This window comes from Paroedura picta, chromosome 17 (genome assembly GCF_049243985.1).
Source record: "Paroedura picta isolate Pp20150507F chromosome 17, Ppicta_v3.0, whole genome shotgun sequence".
In the NCBI taxonomy this organism is placed as follows: Eukaryota; Metazoa; Chordata; class Lepidosauria; order Squamata; family Gekkonidae; genus Paroedura; species Paroedura picta.
Window position 1 is genome coordinate 4,427,493 of NC_135385.1, and position 23,573 is coordinate 4,451,065.

At 48.2% G+C, this 23,573-nt stretch overlaps 1 protein-coding gene across 1 annotated transcript in view; it reads left to right on the plus strand.

The window, feature by feature from the left end:
- The first annotated feature begins 7,504 nt into the window (after window positions 1-7,504).
- SMG1 (SMG1 nonsense mediated mRNA decay associated PI3K related kinase) overlaps window positions 7,505-23,573 on the plus strand; it is a 99,723-nt gene continuing 83,654 nt past the window's right edge. Inside the window, exon 1 of the mRNA XM_077316958.1 lies at window positions 7,505-7,846. Within this exon, the coding sequence (XP_077173073.1) occupies window positions 7,713-7,846 (134 nt within the window). The 5' untranslated portion in view covers window positions 7,505-7,712. The remainder of the gene's footprint in view (window positions 7,847-23,573) is intronic.

The following is a 23,573-nucleotide window of genomic DNA, read 5'->3' on the forward strand; positions in this document are numbered from 1 at the left end:
AGGTTCAGTGACTTTGCAGCCCCGTTTGAATCCGCTGCTTTGCTTTGCTTGAGGACCAAGCCCCTCACCCTGAGCTTACCTGCAGGGCTGGAGAGCAACCGCTGGCAGGAGGCAGTGTCTCTGCAATGTAGCTTACCTGGGGACAGGTTGTTGTAAGGGAAAAGTGAAGTGAGCACTGTCAGGTGGGGCGGTGACAGGCAAGGGATGTCCAGTGGAGAGTAGGAGAGAGATTTGTGGACACAAACCAGTGTGGGGTGAACGCAGCTACAGGAAGTGGTCTAAAATTGTACCCGACACTTTATATCACCTATTGATGGAGTGCCCTAGATCAGGGGTTGACAACCTGTGGTCCTCCAGATGTTCATGGACTACAATTCCCATGAGCCCCTGCCAGCGTTTGCTGGGAGGGGCTCCTGGGAATTGTGGTCCATGGACATCTGGAGGGCCGCAGTATGACTACCCCTGATCTAAGCATTATGATAGGAATATGACCAATAGGCCCTGACCTAAGGGCCATAAACAGTGAAAGACATTCCAGAAGTTTATCTACAATGTCCAATCCAGGAGTTCTCCAGGGGAAAACTGGAGACTCCCGTTCGAGGTTTGAGGATGCTGTCTTTAATCAAAGGCAGACAATCAGACAGCCTCGCCTTGGGGCAAGATTTACAACTAGCAGCCAGTTCTTTTCCAGAGCTCAATTTACACATCAAACAGGCTTCACTTCAAAGGCTGCATTCCAAGAGAAGGTTTAACAACAAGCTAACGCTCAGGAACAGATAACAGTGAAAATAAACTATGGAAATAGATGGGGAAAGCAGGTAAATTCCAAAACAGAACATAATTGACTGTTTAGCTCCAGGAGAGAGTTGGAGAAGCTGGTAGAGGCCTGACAATGTGGTCATGACATCCAGTAAATGTCTAATCAGTTTTAGAAATATATTAAAAAATTAATTAACCACCACCTATTTGGGAAACCCTTCCGGGGCCATCAAGAAACCCCAGGGTTTTACGAAACCCTGGTTGAGAAAGCTTGATTTAGGACAGGGGTAGTCAAACTGCGGCCCTCCAGATGTCCATGGACTACAATTCCCAGGAGCCCCTGCCAGCGAATGCATTCACTGGTAGGGGTTCCTGGGAATTGTAGTCCACGGACATCTGGAGGGCCGCAGTTTGACTACCCCTGTACAAAGCGCTGAGGTCAAACCTGGGCTTTATAGACACACAGTAGGCTTCCACCCCTTTCCAGAAGTGCGGGAGAACCTTTTCCCATGGAAGAATTGTTTGATCCTAGCCAAGTGCATATACTGGAGACAAGCAGACTGGGAGGCCCTGGCCATATGGCCGTGTGGGAGCTACACAAATCTACTAGCTGACCATTTCAAAGGGGCAGGGAAGGAGAGCAGAAATCCCCACTTCTAGGAAGAAGGGGGGGGGGTTGAAAGGCGACCTGGGGAGATCAGAGGAGGACAGAAGAAGCACCTGACACAGTCTTGGCTGGCCATGTTCAAAGCACTATTGTTCAGCTGTCCAAGGTCATGGTAGGAAGAATTCAAAGCAGAGGCGTTAGCACCCAAAGTCAAGGCAGGCAAAGACCAATGCGTCGTCTGGGGCAAATCAAGCAAATCATTTGCTGGCAGGGGCTCCTGGGAATTGTAGTCCATGGACATCTGGAGGGCCGCAGTTTGACTATCCCTGCTGTGATGGCTTAGCCCATAGAGTCCTTGTTCCTCAGTCCTCCTCAACCTTTGGTTAATCATCTGCTTCCTTCAGTCTTCTACCATAATGGGTGGCAAGCCGGACACTCCTTCTGCTGCTTAGTTCTTGCCTTCATTTTTGGCTCCTTTGTTCAAGAGGCTCACCGATCTCCTGCACCTCTGCCCTTTCCAGGGACTCTTTGCTAGTTCCGGCTGTCCCTCAATGTTTTTGCCCCATAACTTCAGTCAACTGGCCGGCCTCCTTTTTGCGGCCCTCTCTCTCATTCTCAGATCTTTTGGGCAGCCCTAGAAATAGTACTGAATTGTTTACCTTCGGCAAGGCTTGGCTCAAAAGCAACCCCTAAGCTTTTTACTTGATCTACTGAAGAAAGCTTATCTAAGGCTGGTAGATGGCACCAGCCTAACACTGTGTCTGGATTAAGCTTCAGTTCAGATTTAGCTTCTCAGCCATTTGGCTGCAGTCTTAAGACATTGGCCTAGGGCCCTTATGAAGGCTTGGGGAGGGGGGGAGGGAGAAAGGGTGCCATCCACATGGTTACAAACAGGGGGAAAACCCCACGGGGCTCAATAAATCTTAGAAGAATCCCTATGTTTTTGCTAGAGGCAGACAAAGAATGAAGACAAGTTGCTGTCTTCAGAATCTTTAAGATCATCTGACTAGATTCCCAGGTAATGTCTAGTTTCATTGTGAAACTTCTTCAGCTTTGTAATAATTGCTATAAATTACAAGGAATGATCTGTTGTTATTCTATTGATTTACAAACAGGTTTCAAAACAAATGTATTTACTGTGTGACCCAAAAAAATTCAAACCAAACACAGGGTCTCTTGAAAAGAGAATTGAAACTATTGCCAAGTAACAAGGCAATAGGAAATGTATAACCAATGATGATTCAAAATCAATGATGATTCACATGAAGTACAATTAAGTACAATGCCTGAAATTGGCTAAACCAGCCACTAGATGGTGCCATCATGTTGACATTCCATATTAGATTGGTAGATGTCGCTTCTCATTTTGAGTGTTTGCTGGTAAAATGTGGGTTTGCATTTGCTTTTGATGTTATGGCACCATCTAGTGGCTGCTTTAGCCAATTTCAGTCATTGTACTTCTAATCATAGAATCATAGAGTTGGAAGGGGCCATAGAGGCCATCTAGTCCAGCCCCCTGCTCAACGCAGGATCAGCCCAAAGCATCCTAAAGCATCCAAGAAAAGTGTGTCTCCAACCTTTGCTTGAAGACTGCCAGTGAGGGGGAGCTCACCACCTCCTTAGGCAGCCTATTCCACTGCTGAACTACTCTGACTGTGAAACATTTTTTTCCTGATCTCTAGCCTATATCGTTGTACTTGGAGTTTAAACCCAAACTTATAATAGTTTTACATTTCCTGTTGCTTTGTTACTTGCCAACAATGTCTGTTCTGCTTTCAAGAGACCTCGCGCTCTGGATTTTTTGACTGTGTGGTAAGTGCATTTGTGCACCTCCACTATGAACTTCCTCGGCCTTCCCATCACAAAAGGAATTCGAGGGCAACATGGTCACCTCCCACCCACTGGGTGCCCACCCCCTTCAACCCATCCACCAGCTCTTGCCTTGCAGCTCATGGCGGTTTACATGGGAATAAGTACAGTGCAACTTTACATGGAATATGGGAAGAAGTACAACGCAACAATGCAACGTCAAGTAAATACAACAATAGCAACAGGGATCTCGCAACAGTTCCAAAAACATTTTCACACAGTCCCATAGGTTGGTCGAGTCGGGTTCCATTCATGGGGCTCAGCAGAAGATGGTGGTTTGGCCAACCTCAGCCAAACGCCTGGCAGAAGAGCCCTGCAGAACTGTGATAGCACAGGCAGGGCCCTGATCTCTTTGGGGAGCTCATTCCACCAGGTGGGGGCCAGGACAGAGAAGGCTGTGGTCCTGGTTGAGGTCAGAAGTGCCTTTTTAGGGCCAGGGACCACGAGCCAGTTGGAGGGTGGCAGAGCATAAAGCTCTTTGGGGGGTATTGGCAGGGAGGCGGTCCCTCAGGTACACTGGGCCCAGACCGCATATGGCCTTAAAGGTGATTAAAGGTAAAGGTATCCCCTGTGCAAGCACTGAGTCATGTCTGACCCTTGGGTGACGCCCTCTAGTGTTTTCATGGCAGACTCAATACGGGGTGGTTTGCCAGTGCCTTCCCCAGTCATTACCGTTTATCCCCCAGGAAGCAAGCTGGGTCCTCATTTGACCGACCTCGGAAGGATGGAAGGCTGAGTCAACCTTGAGCCGGCTGCTGGCATCGAACTCCCAGCCTCATGGGCAGAGCTTTCAGACTGCATGTCTGCTGCCTTACCACTCTGCGCCACAAGAGGCTCATCAAAACATTAAGTCTGATCTGGAATCCAACTGGTAGCCAGTGTAGTTGTAGGAGAGCAGGCCGGGTGTGGAGCCTCATGGTGTTCCCGTGAGGATCCTGGCAGCTGTAGTTTCCGGATCAAGGTTAAGGCTGTCTTCACCTCAGTTGAGACAGCCCTGCATGAGGCTTCATCTCCTGGGCCCGTTGTCTCTTGGTTGGTCTGAAGCAGCCCAGATTGCTGCTGGATCATCCTCTGACAGGAAGCCGTTTCCCTGGGGAGAAATCTCCATTGCTGGCAAGGGAGTGGCTGAGCAGGAAACGGATGCCACTTGGAACACCTGTGTGGGCACCGCCAGGTGGCCGCTCGTCTGTCTCCCCCCGAAGCAACAGTGCCTGGTGCTGCCTTTTCAGGTGGTTCATGAGGACACTTGTCGAGAAATGGGTGCCCTTCACTCTGGAAGTGCTTCCAGACCTGGGCGGTTCAGGAGCTCCAGGACAACTAGCAGCCTCAGGAGTCCTCTGAGCCGCCTCCAGTGAAGAGCTCTGGGCTGAAACACCATGTCCAAAGGTGGGGACAGGAGGAGAGAAAAGAGGGGCAAGGGGGTCAGATGGCGGTGTGAGGGGTTGTGCCTCCAGCTCTCTCCTTCTTGCTCCAATTCTCTTCTCTTCTCTGCTCCTGTTGCCCCCCTGACTCAGGCCTACTGGATCCTGAAGGAGACCGTGAAGTCGACAGGTGGACTATCCTCATACTCCTCCATATACTCCTCCAGGGTTCTCTGCATCCTCGGGCACATGCAGATCACATCCCCAAAGCTCAGCCCAAGGGACAGATCAGACAGATCTTCCAATGACAGCCACAGGACCCTCGGCAGTGCCAGAACCTGTCCCCTGCATGCACCTCTGAAGGTGCACCCCCAGCGGTCAGAGACACTTACGGGCACTCTTTATAGTGGTGGAAGGTGGTGCCAAGGTGGGCCTCTTTTCAGGTAGGGGGGAAGCCATCCCACTCCCCCTTCCCTCAGCCCCTCTAGTCTTCCTCATGGCCTTGCCCCCAGGGCCCTTCTGGTTTTCCTGCTTGCCACTCATACCTAACCCTTGGCCAAACTCTGTCTGACTTAAGGTACAGGGAAATTAGAGGCCCTGAACTAACTCCACTGACACCTGTGTCTAAAAGAATTCTGAATACTTGATATGACAGCTATTTTTTTCCCCTCTTGTTTAGAAAGCTCTAAGCTGACAAGACTTCTAAGGAGATTTTTGCTCCTTTCTGTCTACTGTTGTTGTTTTTAAACAACTAGAGAAACCTAAATGACCCTAGCTAACCTTTAGCGGGAAACAATGTTCAACCTTTTTAGAAAGTTAAGGCAAGGTTTCAAACAACTAACTATGACACCTGACAGACAAGTCTAGGAGGAAGGCTGCAGAGATGCACAACAGCAGACCCCCCACCTCTGCCACTAAGAACCCAAGAAACTGGTGGGCTTGCCTTGAAGTCCTCTCTCTAACAGAAAAGCTGGAGAACTATTTAACTGCAATGAAGAGGTGCTATTTGCCTTTTCCCTTATAATTCCAATCATGAGCTGGCTAATTACGGAAGGAACTGAAGGTCTATCCGGAGCGGTTTGAAGCACACATTTGCGTTACTTGAGGCCTGGGCACCAGGCGAGCATTGGCTGAAGTTGGCTGCAACGTTCTTGAAGGGCAGCTTGTTGATGGCCAGTAGGTGAGTTGTGGCAGGAGTGCTGTGGAGCTGGGCAGTGGCCAAGCCCTTGTAGGCCAGCGGCAGGCCCTTGTCTGGGCTGGCCTGCAGCTTTTGCAGCTTGTTTCTCTCAAACAGGGGCAGAGCAAGTTGGATGGGGGCACTGTCCCTGTCAGCCCCCTGCATCTAGGTTAGAAGAAGACTTGGGTTTTGTACCCTGCTTTTCACTGCCTGAAGCAACCTGCAGTAATGTCAGAGCTGTGAGAGCTCTGACATTACTGTTCTATGAATACAGCATTATCATGGCTGTGACTAGCCCAAAGTCACCCAGCTGGCTGTATGGGGAGGAACAGGGCATCAAACCTGGCTAGCCAGATTAGAAGCTATCCCTTTTAATCACTGCACCAAGTTAAAGTGGATGTTCTAAATGTCCATTCAAAAGTTTGGACTCCTCTTCAAAGGTTGGTTCTCCAAGAGAGCACCAAACTGATACGTCCAATAGGAACAAAACCCTAAGGATCCTGGGAATTGTAGTTTGGTACAAGAGGCCTGGTATATGCTGCTGCTCCAAGGAAATGGCTGGGTCTCATGTGTGACTTGTCAAACAGCCTTCTGGGGGGGGGGGGCGGGGGGGGATAGGACAAAGCAATCCACATTTACACTGGAGCATGGGCCTGCAGTACAGCTGAGCTGGCTGTGCTTGATTTTAAAGGAAGAAATAAATGAAAGACTGAGAACAGCAGCTGCTGGACACAAAATCTTTGACATGCTGGTCACCATCATGTCATCTTCTTTTCTGTGTTGGTTTTGTTCAGCCGTGGCAGCCTTTCTCAACTTTTTTGATCATTGAGAAACACTTGAAGCATTCTTCAGGCTTCAAGAGACCCCAGAAGCGGCACGATCATGCAAAATGTGGTTGGAAAGCATAGCCCCTCCCCTTCTCACCCCCTCCAGGCCCAGAATGGCCATTTGGGGAGGGGTGGGTGGGTCAACATGTATGATCATATCGCCCAGTAAACCCTGAGTTATGTAATGTTTGTAGACCTACATATTCTGGAGTGTGTGTGAGCCATTTTTGAGACAGTCCTCAAACGGCAATGACTGTATCTCCCCTGGAGGAAATTTTGCAAGGCAGCCCCCCCAAAGTGTGGCTTAGCACCCTCTTCGAACACAGCCATGGTGTCAGAAATAAAAAAGGACTTTCCAGCGTGGTGCAGTGTGTCTGACTAAACCAGGGGTAGGCAAACTGTGGCCCTCCAGAGGTCCATGGACTACAATTCCCATGAGCCCCTGGCAGGGGCTCATGGGAATTGTAGTCCATGGACCTCTGGAGGGCCACAGTTTTCCAGTCCACGTTTATCTGGCCACCCCTGGACTTTGGGAGCCAGAGGCAGGGCACAAATGAAGCATATCATTTTTTTTATTTTTATTTATTTTTATTTATTCCCATGTATTCATTTATTTATTTTATTCCCATTTATTCATCCGTTCCCATTGACACTTTTATCAAGAGCCGAGGCAGGCAGCCGGACCCCCCACCCAAAACCCTTCAGGCGGGAGGCGGGAAAGCGGCGCCGGGGTCGGACCTGAAGGACACCCTCCCTTTTCCCAGGATGCCTCGCGGCGGCGGCGGCCCAGCCTCAGCCCCTGCGGCCTGCGTTCCCGGCATGCCGCGCGGCCTCGCCTCAGCCCGACCAGCCGCGAAGGAGCAGCGGGCGGAGGCGTCGGCGTCGTCGGAGGCGTCGTCGGCGCAGGCGCAGTCGGGGCCGCCGCTGTCGTCGCCAGGCTGCCCCCCACCCCCACCCGCCCTTCTTCTTCTTCCCGGGTGAGGCAGCGAGAGGAGCCGCCGCTTGGCCTGAGGAGGCGGACGAGGAGCGCGCCCGCTCGTGCCCGCCCGCCCGCCGCGCTTTCCCGCCTCCCGCCGCGTTCCCCGGCCGGCCATGCCGTCTCGGGCAAGGTAATGAGCCGCAGAGCCCCGGGGTCTCGGCTGAGCGGCACCGCCACTGCCTCCTCCGCCTCCGCCTCCTCCGCCTCCTCGTCGCCCGCCGCCAGGCAGCACTATCACCCGCGCAGCTGGAATGAGTGGCCTCCCAGGTGGGCGTCGCGCTGGGGCTTCGCGGGGGGGGGGGTCGCGGCCTAGTGCGGAAGGAGGACCGCGTGGGGGGGTTTTTTTTGGGGGGGGAGGAAACGCCCACTTTGGGCTGCTCCGCCCACTTTGGCCCCAGGGGCCCATGGACTACAATCCCCATGAGCCCCTGCCAGCGTTCGCTCATGGGGATTGTAGTCCATGGGCCGCCCCGTGTGCTGGACCCTGTTCCTGGTTGGTTTGGGGGAGGCGGGGTTTCTGTTTTGGGAAGGTGGGGACGAGGCCTGGAGGAAGGAGGGAGTGGGTGGGTGGGTGGGTGGGTGGGGAAGGAATGGGTGGAGGGTTTTCCCCACCTTCCCCACCCACCCATGCTTTCTCCTTGTGTTTTCATTCCTATGATCGGAGCTGAGGCCTGTGTAGTTCCGGATGTTTCTCACTGCTAGTGTGTGTGTGTGTTTGAGTGCAAGTTGAATTGAGATATCACAAGGTGTTGGTATATAGGTCAGGGGAATTTGCGGTGTGTTTGCGGGGAGGGGGAGACTTGGTGGGATTGATGCGACTTGTTGGGTGACGGCGGGGCGGCGGGGCTTGTGTCGGTGTTGGGAATGAATTGGGGAGCGTGCGTGAGTGTTTTTGTTTTTCGGACGTTTGTGCACTGCTGGATTATGGTTTTGTAAGTTGTAGCTGGGCTACAATAAATCTAAACTAGTGGGGGGGGGCAGGAACAGACAGGCGCCTTGTGGTTTCTTAAAGATGAATAAGTTCTGATTCTGGTATTGGGTTTTGTGGGTGGGGCCCCGCTGTACTCATTTAGAAGTTTGTGCTTGCCTTTTTTCCACAGTTGGGAGCCAAAGCAGATTGCCACATAGTTTCCCTCGCTTATCAACCCAGCAGGCACAGGAGACAGGTTAGGCTGCCGGAGAGTGAGCTTCCATGACTGAGTGGCTGTTTGAACCTGGGTCTCCCACATCCTGACTTGCTACTTCATCCAGTGCAGCTCTCTGGCTTTCAACTGCTTCTTCATGTGAGCAGAACTTTCCTCCAGCATCAACGCTTGCAGCCTATAGATGCAGCGGAGTCTTGTGGCACTGCTGAGGCGGACAACTTTATTTCAGTATCGGCTTTTGCCAACTAGCGGCTAGCTACTTATTGACCGTTTACGCACTGGGGATTTCATGCCAGGCTGCAGGCTGGATTTTTAGTCATGGCAGGTTGTCCCACCTCTTCCTGCACCCACACGGGGGAACATTTGGCCTGGTGCACCTGATCCGCCTCTGATTTGTGCTCCTGCACAGGAGCTGGGGCAGTGAAGTTCCCAGTGCGGAAACGGTCATTCAGGTGCTTTGAGTGGAAGCTTGCTTTGTGGCCCTTTATGGGTTCACTTATGTGTTCATTTTACTCAAGCATCTGAAGAAGGGACCACGACCACTTGTCCATGACCATGTGCTGGAACAAAATCTTGTTTGCTTTAAGAGTTCCACTAGAGTCTTTGTGGAGAAAATCGATCGCATCTACCCAAGTGAACTCTGTTTAGTTCATGGAAGGTTGTTGGATAAAAGGTTCTTACTCTTGAAGGGGTTCCTGTCCCTTTCTGCCGCATCAGACAGATGTGGGAACTACCTTGGAGTTACAGATAGCTGATAGAGAGGTAGAAAAAACCGTGGCATCATTTGTAAGGGACTGATGTAGGGCAAGAGATATGGAGAATAATGTCAAGGATTTAAAGTTATTTTGCTGCTAATTCTGTCTCGGTTATGTGAGCAGCCCAGGAACCTTACTGCATTCACCTATGCTTCCAACACTTCCCAACCAGTGTTTGTTCTTAATAGGGTAGATTTCTCTTTGACATTTTGGGTTAATTTTACCGGCTTGTCAGCTGTCATCATCTGGAGGGACAAATTTACAGGACCTTTTGAATTGCATCTACAACTGAATTCGTGGGGACTGATTGGCCGTATTTGGATGTTGTGACACAGTTTACTAATTTGACAGGATTAACTTTTGTATATACATTCTCACTGTCATGATGGTCAGTTCATAGTCTGCGGAAGAGTGCTTGCATTTGAAAGCTCACACCTTGAATAAATCTTTGTTGGTCTTAAAGGTGCCACTGGACTCTGATTTAACTTTGTCCATGTTAACTTTTCTAGAAGGGTGGAAGTCTGGGTCGGTGTCAAGACTCTGGGGAGGATCATGTGGCTTGTGAAATGGTTTGTAGCCCTGGCATTTTCTATTGACAGTTAACTGAAAGAGAAAAGTTTGAAATACAGTGTGGCCTTTTGAGGGGGAACTAAGGTGCTGATCTGTTTTGCACTGAACGATTTGAGCTTCAGTTTTGTTATCAAACATAAGTGTAGACTTACTGGCTTGTAGGATTTTTTTTGGCTTCCACTTATTTAAAAAATGCTCTAACCTGTGGTGGCTATTCTGAATCCTAAATATTCTGGGCAGATTTTTTAAAAACTTCAAACACACAGTGTTAAAGGAATTGGCACCTGCATGCTTTAAACCTTGTGTGTAATGGTGATTACTTGGATTCCTTGCACCAAATTAATGTTCATGTATGAAATGAAGCCTCCCAGTTGCTCATCAATATTTAACTTTAGAAGTGCTAAGTCTCTCTCTTAAACAGCAAATAATTTTAAATGATTGTGGCTGGGATATCCCCATTGTGATTTTTCATTGCAGATCAAACTCTTATGTCCTTTTGAATGTCTCTTCTCTTTTGAATTGAATATTTACTGCCTTCCGTGTGGTGCCTTTGAATTGAATATTTACTGCCTTCCGTGTGGTGTGGAGTGGTGTGTTTCTGGGGTAGAATTTCAAGCCGGAAGGGCCACAGGCTGGGTGGAATGTAGTTATGGGTTTCTGTTGGTTTGGGACCTTATTTTCCTACATTCTGGTATCAGAATGAAATCAATCAATCAATGCTTATTTAGCAGTAAATGTTTACAATATTTTTTTCAGGAGCGGGATATAATGCAGTTTCCCCCCCCAAGGGGTGTGCTGTTCATATAACAAAAATAGAGTCCAGTAGCACCTTTAAGACCAACAAAGATTTATTCAAGGCGTGAGCTTTCAAGTACATGCATTCTATCCTCAGACTAAATGAACAGTTTGGTGTAGTGGTTAGGAGTGCGGACTTCTAATCTGGCATGCCGGGTTCGATTCTGCGCTCCCCCACATGCAACCAGCTGGGTGACCTTGGGCTTGCCACGGCTCTGATAAAACTGTTCTGACCGGGCAGTGATATTAGGGCTCTCTCAGCCTCACCCACCCCACAGGGTGTCTGTTGTGGGGAGAGGAATGGGAAGGCGACTGTAAGCCGCTTTGAGCCTCCTTCGGGTAGGGAAAAGCGGCATATAAGAACCAACTCTTCTTCTTCTTCTACAGCCATCATAAGTGTAGGGATATAAGGCAAAAGCAAATTGTGGAAAAATTTGTAAACTGTGTTCTAATATCCAAATTAAGCCATAAGATGCCATATAATCCTTCTTTGCTAAAACAGCTAATCAGTCCTCTTGAGTTCAATTGTAGTTTGCAAAAACATTGGAGAAATAAAATTGTCTGTTAGTAATTAGTAATTGATGGCAGGCACACCCAGTCAGGCTTTCTCAATTAGGATTTTGTGAAACCCTGGGATTTCTTGACAGCCTTGGAAGAGTTTCCCAAATGGGTGTGAGTTAATTAATTTTTATCGTTTTTTTACATTTGTTAAACATTTATTTATTTATTTTGATTTTTCTACCGCCCTTCCTTACGGCTCTGGGCGGTTTGCATAAAACATTGTAGAACATTTACATAGATCATATAACAATATAATAGATAACAATCATGATTGTTGTTGTTAGGTGCCAAGTCGTGTCCGACCCATTGCGACCCCACGGACAATGATCCTCCAGGCCTTCCTGTCCTCTACCATTCCCCGGAGTCCATTTAAGTTTGCACCGACTGCTTCAGGGACTCCATCCAGCCACTTGATTCTCTGTCATCCCCTTCTTCTTTTGCCCTCGATCGCTCTCAGCATTAGGCTCTTCTCCAGGGAGTCCTTCCTTCTCATGAGGTGGCCAAAGTATTTGAATTTCATCTTCAGGATCTGGCCTTCTAAGGAGCAGGCAGGGCTGATCTCCTCTAGGACTGACCGGTTGGTTCGCCTTGCAGTCCAAGGGATTCGAAAGAGTCTTCTTCTCCAGCACCAGAGTTTAAAAGCCTCAATTCTTTGATGCTCGGCCTTCCTGACGGTCCAATTTTCACAGCCATACATTGCAACTGGGAAGACCATAGCCTTGACTAGACGCACTTTAGTTGGCAATCATATAACATACGATCATGATATAACATATAAACTAGAACAACATTTCAACAAACAATAACATTGACAATCCCTAGGTAGGTTCGACCTCTCAGTCTGGAGGGTGGAGGGACCTGTAGATGTTATGGGTCAGTCGGCCTCAAGCAAATGCCTGGTGGAGGAGCTCTCTTTTGCAGGCCCTGCGGAACTGTGGAAGTTCAGACAGGGCCCTGATCTCTTCAGGGAGCTCATTCCACCAGGTGGGGGGGGGGGCAGGGCTGAAAAGGTGATTATCAGGTGATATGACCATACCTGGTCATGTCAACCCACCCCTCCCCCCAAAATGGCCAGTGTTGGGCCTGGTGGAGGAGGGAAGGGGATGGGACCCCGGATGGGAATGTACGCAGCTAAACTCCCGAACCATATTCTGTCTGATCACCACTTCTGGGGTTTCTTGAAGCCTAAAAAATGTTTCAGAGGTTTCTCGGTGGTAAAAAATTGAGAAACACTGATCTCAGTGAAAGTGCTGTGGATTGAGTGACATGCAAGACTTAGCTTTGAGCCTTTGTTCTTCCGTTAATTGTGAAATCTTAGTAGAATCTCTAACAAAAAAACCCCCTCAAAATCATACAGTATTTAGAATGTAAATTAAGATTTAGAGATTATGTTTTCTGAAGGCAAATACATTTATTTAGCCAAGCAGTGTTCATGAAGCATGTGTTAGTCAAAAAGTGCACATAGCTCCAAAGCTCTCTAAAATAGGGCATACCCGTTTAATACAGTATTTACAGTACAATTCTGTGCATATTGAAAGTAAGTCACACTGACTTCCTTGGGCCGTGCATGTGATTCCAGGCTTACAGTGACACTTCTGAGCATAAAAGCCATGCAGAATTGTGGAAACCTGTAACTTTATGCAGTCCAAGGATCCCCGAGAGGTCTGTTAGAGCTAGCTTGTGAATTGCCAAGCCACAACAGCAAGGCAGGTGTAGAGGGCTGCATGCTCTTATGACAATGGACAAGTTGAAAAATGTTACCTTATTTGTTTCTATAAATCAGTTACAAGGGGCTTGTGCTGTATCACCGAAACAGTATTGACACCAGGAAAGCCTGTGTGAGAATCAGAAATGTGCATGTCAACCGTTGGAAGAGGCTCAGTGCTTCAGAATTAACGTTGGTCCCTTCAAATACGTAAACAGCAGCGTAACTCTTAGATTGGCCGGGGAGTATGAATACTGGTCCTACAGATGAACTACATGCCAGATTTACCAGATTTACTCAAAGAGTGTGATCTCTTTAAAATGTTACATATACAAAAAGTTGTTTTTGGGTGTAACTGATATGCAAATGCAAAAACCCAGTCTTGCATTTAAGTAAACACTGTCGCCTATAGTGCTACTGTACAAAATCCTGTGAAATTGGGATGCGTATGAAATGAAGAGAGGATAAAGGTAAAGGTATCCTCTGTGCAAGCACCAAGTCATGCCTGACCCTTGGGGTGACGCCCTCTAGTGTTTTCATGGCAGACTCAATATGGGGTGGTTTGCCAGTGCCTTCCCCAGTCATTACCATTAACCCCCCAGCAAGCTGGGTACTCCTTTTACCGACCTCGGAAGGATGGAAGGCTGAGTCCACCTTGAGCTGGGTTGAACTCCCAGCCTCATGGGCAGAGCTTTCAGACAGCATGTCTGCTGCCTTAGCAGTCTGCGCCACAAGAGGCTCTAAACTTTATGTAAAGGTATAGGTATCCCCTGTGCAAGCACCGGGTCATGTCTGACCCTTGGGGTGACGCCCTCCAGCGTTTTCATGGCAGACTCAATACGGGGTGGTTTGCCAGTGCCTTCCCCAGTCATTACCGCTTACCCCCAGCAAGCTGGGTACTCATTTTACTGACCTTGGAAGGAGGGAAGGCTGAGTCGACCTTGAGCCAACTGCTGGGATCGAACTCCCAGCCTCATGGGCAGAGCTTTCAGACTGCATGTCTGCTGCCTTACCACCCTGTGCCACAAGAGGCTCTGAAGAGAGGATACCCAAATGCATATCTCATTTGAAACAGCTTATCTCTATGTACATCAGACATGAAGTTTGTAGGGATTTTGCAGATAAGGCTGCCACAGCCCATTCTTTAACTACTGAAAAGGATTAAATGTTTAAGATAATGTCCAGCCTTTTCTTGGTAATAATTAGCACTGTCATCTCCCTTGCTTTACAGTGAGAAAGCTTCACTTGCTAATTTTGTGTGGGTGCTGGGGCGTTATTAGAGGTTTAGGAGCACGGCCAACAGGAATAAGTGACAACATTATTGGAGAGTTTAAACAGACTCCGTTTACTTACCTCTGACACCGTGAATTTTAAATATTTATGTAGATTTTTATACCGCCCTTTGCTGTGGCTCTGGGCGGTTTACATAAAACATGTTGGAACATTTACATAGAACGCTATCAGTAGCGTCCTGCATAGTGCAGGGGGTTGGACTAGATGACCCAGAAGGTCCCTTCCAATTCTAGGATTCTATGATTCAGTATAACAAGAACAATAACATACCAACTAGAACAACTAGAGCAGTATTTCAATAACTATAACTTTGACACTCCCTTGGTAGGTTCGACCTCTCAGTCTTGGGGGGGACGGGACCTGTAGATGTTATGAGTCAGTTGGCCTCAAGGAGAGGCCTCCTGATTCTAATCCACTATTCCTCCTTCCTAGTTATGCACAGACCCTTAAAACATGCCCTGCACCTTCTGGAGTCCTCTGTGCCTGCTTCCTTCCTTCCTTCGTGGCATACATGTTACTTTCAGCTGTCAAACTAGTTGGGCCTTCAAACAACTTTTCCCTTTTCTCTCTCTCATGAAAAAAAAAACAAAAAAAGACTTATTTCATAAGCCAGGCTGTGAGAAGCATGCTTGCTGGCTGTAACCTTTGTTAGCAAGTCATTCCTGGCATGCTTCGAACCAGTGGTTTTGCCGGAGAAACTTAAAAGTTGCCCAGTAAATAACTTCTTGACACCGGCTATTGTTTGGTGGTGGCGGAAAGGGCTATCACATGGCATTCCAGTTACGGTGACCCCATAGCGGTAAAAGCCATTGGAAGGTGGTTTCATAGAATCATAGAGTTGGAAGGGGCCACACAGGCCATCTAGTCCAACTCCCTGCTCAACGCAGGATCATAGAATCATAGAACCATAAAGTTGGATAGGGCCATGCAGGCCATCTAGTCCAACCCCCTGCTCAACGCAGGATCATAGAATCCTAGAATCATAGAGTTGGAAGGGGCCACACAGGCCATCTAGTCCAACCCCCTGCTCAACGCAGGTTCATAGAATCATAGAATCCTAGAGTTGGAAGGGGCCATACAGGCCATCTAGTCCAACCCCCTGCTCAACGCAGGATCATAGAATCATAGAACCATAAAGTTGGATAGGGCCATGCAGGCCATCTAGTCCAACCCCCTGCTCAACGCAGGTTCATAGAATCATAGAGTTGGAAGGGGCCACACAGGCCATCTAGTCCAACCCCCTGCTCAACGCAGGTTCATAGAATCATAGAATCCTAGAGTTGGAAGGGGCCATACAGGCCATCTAGTCCAACCCCCTGCTCAACGCAGGATCATAGAATCATAGAACCATAAAGTTGGATAGGGCCATGCAGGCCATCTAGTCCAACCCCCTGCTCAACGCAGGTTCATAGAATCATAGAATCATAGAGTTGGAAGGGGCCACACAGGCCATCTAGTCCAACCCCCTGCTCAACGCAGGATCATAGAATCATAGAACCATAGAGTTGGAAGGGGCCACACAGGCCATCTAGTCCAACCCCCTGCTCAACGCAGGATCATAGAATCACAGAATCATAGAGTTGGAAGGGGCCACACAGGCCATCTAGTCCAACCCCCTGCTCAACACAGGATCAGCCCTAAGCATCCTAAAGCATCCAAGAAAAGTGTGTCTCCAACCTTTGCTTGAAGACTGCCAGTGAGGGGGAGCTCACCACCTCCTTAGGCAGCCTATTCCACTGCTGAACTACTCTGACTGTGAAAAAATTTTTTCCCTGTTGCCTGCCTTCCCATAGCAATCCTGGCCTTCCTCTGTGGTTTCTCATCCAAGTACTAACCAGGGCTGACCCTGCTTAGCTTGTTAGATCTGATGAGATCAGGCTAGCCTGGCCATCCAGGTCAGGGCACTCTTTGGTGCAAGAGCGACATGAGCTTCCTGTTTCAAAAAAATCCTTTATATTTGTTCTGTGGCAGAGGCCTGTCTTATCAGGATTGTTGTGTCCTCTGAGACCAAAAATAGTCTTGAATTCCCAGATTAAACAAACAGATTCCCCACTCTGTCCTAGTTGTCATTTTAAGAATCCCCCCTCCCCCCCGGCACAATTCTTATAGACAACCCTATTTTTTTCAGAATTCTGATTCTAGGCTATGCTGGAGAACTTTGCCCTGAAGTTTAGCCCTTCATAATAAAATAAAATGCACAAATGGAATGGGAATTTAGGTGATGTGAGGCTTTTGAGAGTGCAGCTCGTGGTGAAAGTCAGTTGCCGCCTTATCATGCAATTTAGTGGAGTTCTTCATAATCCACTTCCCTTTTTTATCGGCTTTTATGAGGAAGGCACTGAGCAGAGTATTTGAGGGTCATTAACCAAATTCATAAACGGTAATGACTGGGGAAGGCACTGGCAAACCACCCCGTATTGAGTCTGCCAAGAAAACGCTAGAGGGCGTCACCCCAAAGGCCAGACATGACCCGGTGCTTGCACAGGGGATACCTTTACCTTTAACCCAATTCATATTAATTTTATATACTATGTCCATATAAAAAGGGTTTGTTTAAAATGTATTGACTCCCCTTTTCTGTGTTTTGAAACTCCTGGTCAGGAAAGGTTTGAAAAACATGCGAACAGGATACTGTTTAGACAAACAAACCTGAGGAAGGAGTCTATGTAAGGGCGGGTCAAAGTCCTGTGCAGCCTTTAATCTATAGTAGTCTTATAACAACTATAAAGAGCTGATCATGTGATATTTAACCTCTTGAGAACCAGTGTGGTGTTGTGGTTAGTGTAAAAACCTAAAAAGGTCCAAATAGGGGGAATGAATGTAAGCCTTTCTAGGGTAGAACACACATTTGAAATTTAGGACTAATATTCATTAAAGTTAAAAACCTTATAGCGTAGCCTCAATTAGCTCAGTGCATACTAATGCTTCCACCGACCAGACGCACTTTGGCGTTACCGCCTTTATCAATGGTCATGCATGACATAAAAACACCATATGTAGAATCATCATAGAATACATAAAGTCAAAGTGCAAGAAGTGCAAGAATTGTTATTCTCGTTAGCTCCTGTACATAAGATGATATACTCAGAACATTTTGGACCTTATTCATTTCTGTGGACCAGAAGACCATATTAAGGCCTCTAATGCTTCAAAGGCAGGCCAAAGTATGCTGCAGGGGTCAGCCTCGGATCGTGGAGACTTACTCTCCCATAGCATATTTTTGGGTAAGCCTGGGGCAGTCGCATGCTCTCGGCCTGACCTGCCCCACAGAGTTGTTGTGAATATAAAATGGAGAAGGCGAGACTGTTGTAAGCCGCTTGGGGTCCTTGTTGGGGAAGAAAGGTTTGTGTGTGTGTGAAATGAAGTAAAAACCAAGAAATGCTGCAGGATAAAGTTCAACTTGCTTACTTTATTCAGAGCAACAATAGGAAAGCACTCGGGACAAGGGACGTGGGCCCAACTAAAAAGCAAAATGCCGTTCGGCATCTTGCAGATGAGAGCAGTTTCCCCGACGCTGACCCACTTTGCTCAACTAACTTGTCAGAGAAGTGTGTGAATAAGAACTGACAATAGGACAATGGAGTACTATATAAACAGTCTGAGTGGGATCCAGGTTGGTGAATCTGCACAAAGGAGCCTGGAGCGTACTGAAGTGGGCGAAGAAGACTCTCCAGTCAATCAGAGAGGGAGTACACACAAAAAAAGAAACTGTGACAGCAGATTGGCTGAGCCAGAAGCAGAGGGGCAGTTTAAGAAGGAGGTGTTTTTAGTGGCTCATACAGATAGATCTGTTTGCTTTGTATGCTAACAGGGAGACTCAGGGATCTATCACCCAGAGGCTGAAATGATGGATGTTCTAATGCAGGGGTAGTCAAACTGCGGCCCTCCAGATGTCCATGGACTACAATTCCCAGGAGCCCCTGTTCTAATGGGCCAGAAACCCTACTGTATGCATTCCCTCCATGAACAGTCTACCTCGATGGTTTACTTTAGAAGAAAAAAGAAAACTTTGTCTGAGAGCAGCAATAATTATGATAACACCTTTTGGACCAAGAATGCCATGGGTTTCAATTCTGAACCAACTGGCAACACAACAACCACTCAGAATACCCAGTAACACCAGATATGAGGAACCAGGGTCCAGTCTGACACCCGAACCCAGAATGCTTATGTTTAACTGCATGAGGCTTGAGTGGAAAGGCGACTTAGGTACAGAAGTTATCAGCAATATTTGGACGTCCAGGTGACAGTTCACAAATAAAATTTACAATTATACTTGGAAATTATTGGGTTATTGGTGTAGAAGTAAAAAGGTAGACTAGTTAAAGCCGATAAGGTCAAAGAGATGCTAGACTTTCCCCAAGATGGGGCGAACTAGAAATTAACAGCAATAACGTTAAGGAGACAGGTATTGGCATCAGCAGCAGCTGTGCTAGTTAATGGGAAGTTCTTATCAACGCATCCACACGTCATCAGGTTTCTGAAGGGCGTGGCGGCGACAGGTCCCCTGGTGGTTCATTGGTTTCCCACATGGAACCAAAAGGTGGTCGTACAAGGCCTCACCAAACATCCTTTTGAACCATTGCGCAGGGCATCAATGAAATTCATGAGAAGGTAAACTCTGTTTCTGGTGGACATCATCTCAGGCAGGAGAGTCTTGAAGTTAGCAGCAATATCAGCACATAAGAGCTGTGGCCATCCTTACTACCTCAGGTGTCTTCAACCTTTTTATTCCAAATCCAAAACCATGCAGCTCAAATGCGGAACCCAACCAAACTGTACACCTCCAGGAAGGAAAGCCACCTCAAGGGAATTAGGAAACCCATCAAGGAAGTAAATCGTGCAGCATTTAAACACCTAAACAGTAAAACCTCTTTTACCATTTATATATTAACACTGACAAAGAGATTTAATCAACTATATTTATAATACCTTCAAAGGTTGCTTTATGAAGCACACTATGCAGGTCTTTGAAGTCCATGGGCTTAGTGCACTTGGGTACAGGTATATTTTGGCTTTTAAGAATTTAAAATGTAAGAAAATACCTGAAAGAGCACTTTCTCCCATATAGGGTGATATTGACAGGCTAGAAACCTGGGCTAAAATGAATTTCAGCAGTGATAAATGTAAAGCTCTTCATTTACTTAGGAAAAATCATGTGCATCAGTATAGGATGGGCGAGACTTTTCTTGGCAGCAGTACGTTTGAAAAGGATCCTGGCGATCTTCATTGACCATACCCTGAACATGAGTCAGCAGTGTGACATGGTAGCTACAAAGGGAAACGGGATTTGGGGCTGTTTTAAAAGAAGTGTAGTGTCCGGATCGCATGAGGAGATTGTACTTTACTCTGCTCTTGTAAGACCGCACTTGGAGTCCTGTGTTCAGTTTTGGGCACCACAACTGAAGAAAGATGTAGAGAAACTGGCACGCGTCCAGAGGGCTGCGAAGATGGTGAGGGATTTGGAGACCAAATCTTACGAGGAAAGGTTGAGAGAGCTTGGTCTACTTAGCCTGGAGAGACGACCACAAAGAGGTGATAGACATCTGGAAGAAGCTCCCGAGTGTTAGAGCGGTTCCTCAGTGGAACAGGCTTCCTCGGGAGGTGGTGGGTTCTCCTCCTTTAGAAGTTTTTAAAGCAGAGACTAAAAAGTCATCTGAGAGAAAGGCTGATCTTGTGAACTTACGCAGGTTGCCGTTGCTTGTCTCTTGTGGCCCTTCCTTGCATAACCTGATCATCATGTGGGATGGTGGGTGAATTTACTCCAAGCCAGGCTGGATTCTGGAGATGTTTGGTGGTGGCATGAAATTGGGGGGTCACTATGGGTGGGCAGGTAGTTGTGAGTTCCTGCATTGTGCAGGGGCTTGGACTAGATGACCCTGGAGATCCCTTCCAACTCTATGATTGAAGGATGGTGGTAGTAAGAACTTTCTCCTTGGAATGCAGCCTTCTTCACTGGTTTTGCACCTTCTAACAAGGCCACTTTCCTCAGCTACCTAGGTATTTCATAGACCTTTGCTGTGGGTGGCAATGTGGAATTCTTGGCTTTCATTTTTCTTTCTGTCAGACTCTATCCTTAGAGTGGAATATATCCTTAAGAGATGGGGATGACTTTAGCCGCTTTCTGTGTTAGGTGGTGTCTAGTTGCCTCTGATTAATACCAACCCTGTGAAATAATTACCTCCTAAGCATCTTAGCACTAACCACTAGGGGAGAGAACTTCGGTGTGGTTCAGCCGCCTCGGCAATCACTGAAGTCCAAGGTGGACAGCACCGTGGCACGGAGGAGAGGGGTGGTATGCCGCTGCTGGGGCCACCCCTTCCTCTCCAGGCCGTGGAGCTGGCTGCCTATACCACCCCTCCTCTCCGTGCTGGGGGGCTGGCCACCTCAGGTTTCGGTGATCGCCGAGGCGGCTGAACCATGCCGAAGCACTCACCCCTACTAACAGCCTTGCTCAGGGCTTTCATAGTGAAGGCCACGGCTTTCTATATTGTCATAGAATTTTTTTAAAGTTGTATGGAATAGAAAGGCCATTCATCTCCCCCACACAAAAACTCAGTGTGCAGAATGACTTAAACTATCCATCATCCATTCTGTGCACTCTTCACTTTCCTTCTGTGAGTGTCCTGCATAGTGCAGGACGTTGGACTAGATGACCCATGAGGTCCCTTCCAACTCTAGGATTCTATAATTCCCACCCTCAAGCAATAGCGCCCATTCATAAGAAAACAATATAAAATCAAAGACTGACCGGAAGGACAACTCACTCCCTACCTGATTGGCCCTCACTCCCCTCAGGGCCAATCAGATAGTGATGACCTGCCCCAGCTGCCTTTCCTTCCTGCTCCCTCCAGGTGGAAGAGCCCACCCCTCTTCCTGCCCACCTCTCAAAGATAAGCTGGCCAAGCTGGGTGGCTTGGGAGAGGAAGAGGCTGGGCTGCAGGCCAGCCCCAGGAAGGCCAATGAGGCCTCTAAGGCTACCCACTCACCCACGATCCTGGGGGGTAAAATGGTTGCCTGTCCAACTTCAGGGGCCCTCAGTGGCCTAGAAGATGCCACATGCCACCCCAACCAGTTCTGTGCTGCCACGTGCAAGACTCTTCGAGGGCCACTGTGCACTTGGGCAGCCCTCGGAGGCCCAGAGGACATTGCACACCCCTCCAACCGGGTCTGCGTCGGTGTCCGTAGGCCTCTTCGAGGGCTGCTGTGCACTGGGCTGGCCTTTGGAGGCCTGGGAAACGCACGCCATCCTGCCTGTGCAACATTTTCCAGGTCCCTCTCATCTCCCTTCCTTCCTTCCTTCCTTCCTTCCTTCCTTCCTTCCTTCCTTCCTTCCTTCCTTCCTTCCTTCCTTCCTTCCTTCCTTCCTTCCTTCCTTCCTTCCTTCCTTCCTTCCTTCCTTCCTTCCTTCCTTCCTTCCTTCCTTCCTTCCTTCCTTCCTTCCTTCCTTCCTTCCTTCCTTCCTTCCTTCCTTCCTTCCTTCCTTCCTTCCTTCCTTCCTTCCTTCCTTCCTTCCTTCCTTCCTTCCTTCCCTTCTCCACCTGGATGTTGGCAAACCATCTGGGTGCACGTGGAGGAGTGGCGGGGGGACGGCGACAAACCTAGCTCTTGCTATTTGAGTCTGTTAATCTTTACTCACTTTGCTGTGCTGGGGGGGGGGGGCAGTACCCAGGAAGGCCATGCTCCAGACCTACGCTCTAGTATCTGATGCATTCCTAGGTGTACTGGGCTTTGCCCATATATTATATAATAAAAATCTTGTAAATTTGTGAGCGTCGCCTTGCTTGAATGAGGAATTAATGTGGTGATGCTATGACAGGTGCCGTAATCCTCAATGTCTCCTTCTTTTGGAATTGGGATGTAAATTGAGTATTTCTAGTCTAGGAGAGGAAGAAGGAAGTGAGGGAAGTGAGACGGCTAGAGCAGGTGTGGCTGAAGACTCTCGGTGAGGCGACAAGAACATCTTATCACATGCTTATGTGGGTGTAGGAGATGGCGGTGAAAGTGGCAAAGCGTGATTTCTTCACCAGGGAAATCGCATCCACAAGCTCTTGCCTGGCAGAATTATTTAGGGTAGTTGATCACTTACTGCCCTGGAGGAAGGGCGTCAAAATACTAGTATGTTGGATTTACGTTGTGAGGCATTAGTGAGCTTTTTTGTGGATAAAGTCTTGGTGCTCTGCTGTGAACTTCCTGCCACGATTGATACAGAATGTGAACTGGGAGCTCCATGGCCATCACGGGGTTAAGGTTTGATGGCTTCAGATGGCTTCCCTTTAACCGAAGTGGACAAATTGCTAAAGACCACCTCTCCCCTTAGATCCCTGTCCGTCATGGCTACTCATGGGCGTCAACCGGTGGATAGGAGGCCCCTTGATGGACATTGCTTTGGAAGAATTCCCTCATGGGCTTAAGGCAGCAGTGGTCTACCCTCTACTTAAGATACCTTTGCTGGACCCACAGGACCCTGCCAGGTGCTGCTCAGTATCACATCTTGCATTCCTGGGCCTGTAGTTGAGAAGGCCATAGCAGAGTAGCTCCTGGCATTTTTGGAGGAAATTTTGGCCCTAGGTCCATACTATTCTGGCTTCCAGTGGAAGACAGCATTTTACCACCTCCACCAAGCCAAGCTACTAGTGCCCTACTTGGCCCCAGAACACCTAGTCACAATGATCCACATGACGGTCATCTCTAGACTAGACTTCCGCAACTCGCTCTACACGGGCCTACTCTTATCCTTGATCCAGAAACTACAACTAGTGCAGAATGCCGTGGCCAGGATTCTCACCAAGACATCATGGAGATCCCACAACTGGCCTGTACTCCAACAACTCAGCTGGCTCCCAGTTGAATTCTGGATCAGACTTATCTTCAAGGCCACACGTGGTCTGGGCCCAGTGTACCTGGGAGACCCTCTCTCTGCCTGCACCCCCAAAAGAGCATTATGCTCCACCGCCACCAACTAGCTGGTGATCCCTGGCCCCAAAGAAACACGTCGGTCCTCAACAAGGGCCAGAGCTTTCTCTGTCCTGGCCCCCAGCTGGTAGAACAATGATATTGATCTTGAAAATTGGGTTGAAAGCACTTGGGTGGAAATTAAAAGTGGGAAAAATAGTAAAGAAATCTTAAGAGTCGCCAAAGGATCTGCTGGCTCGACACGATCAAAGCCG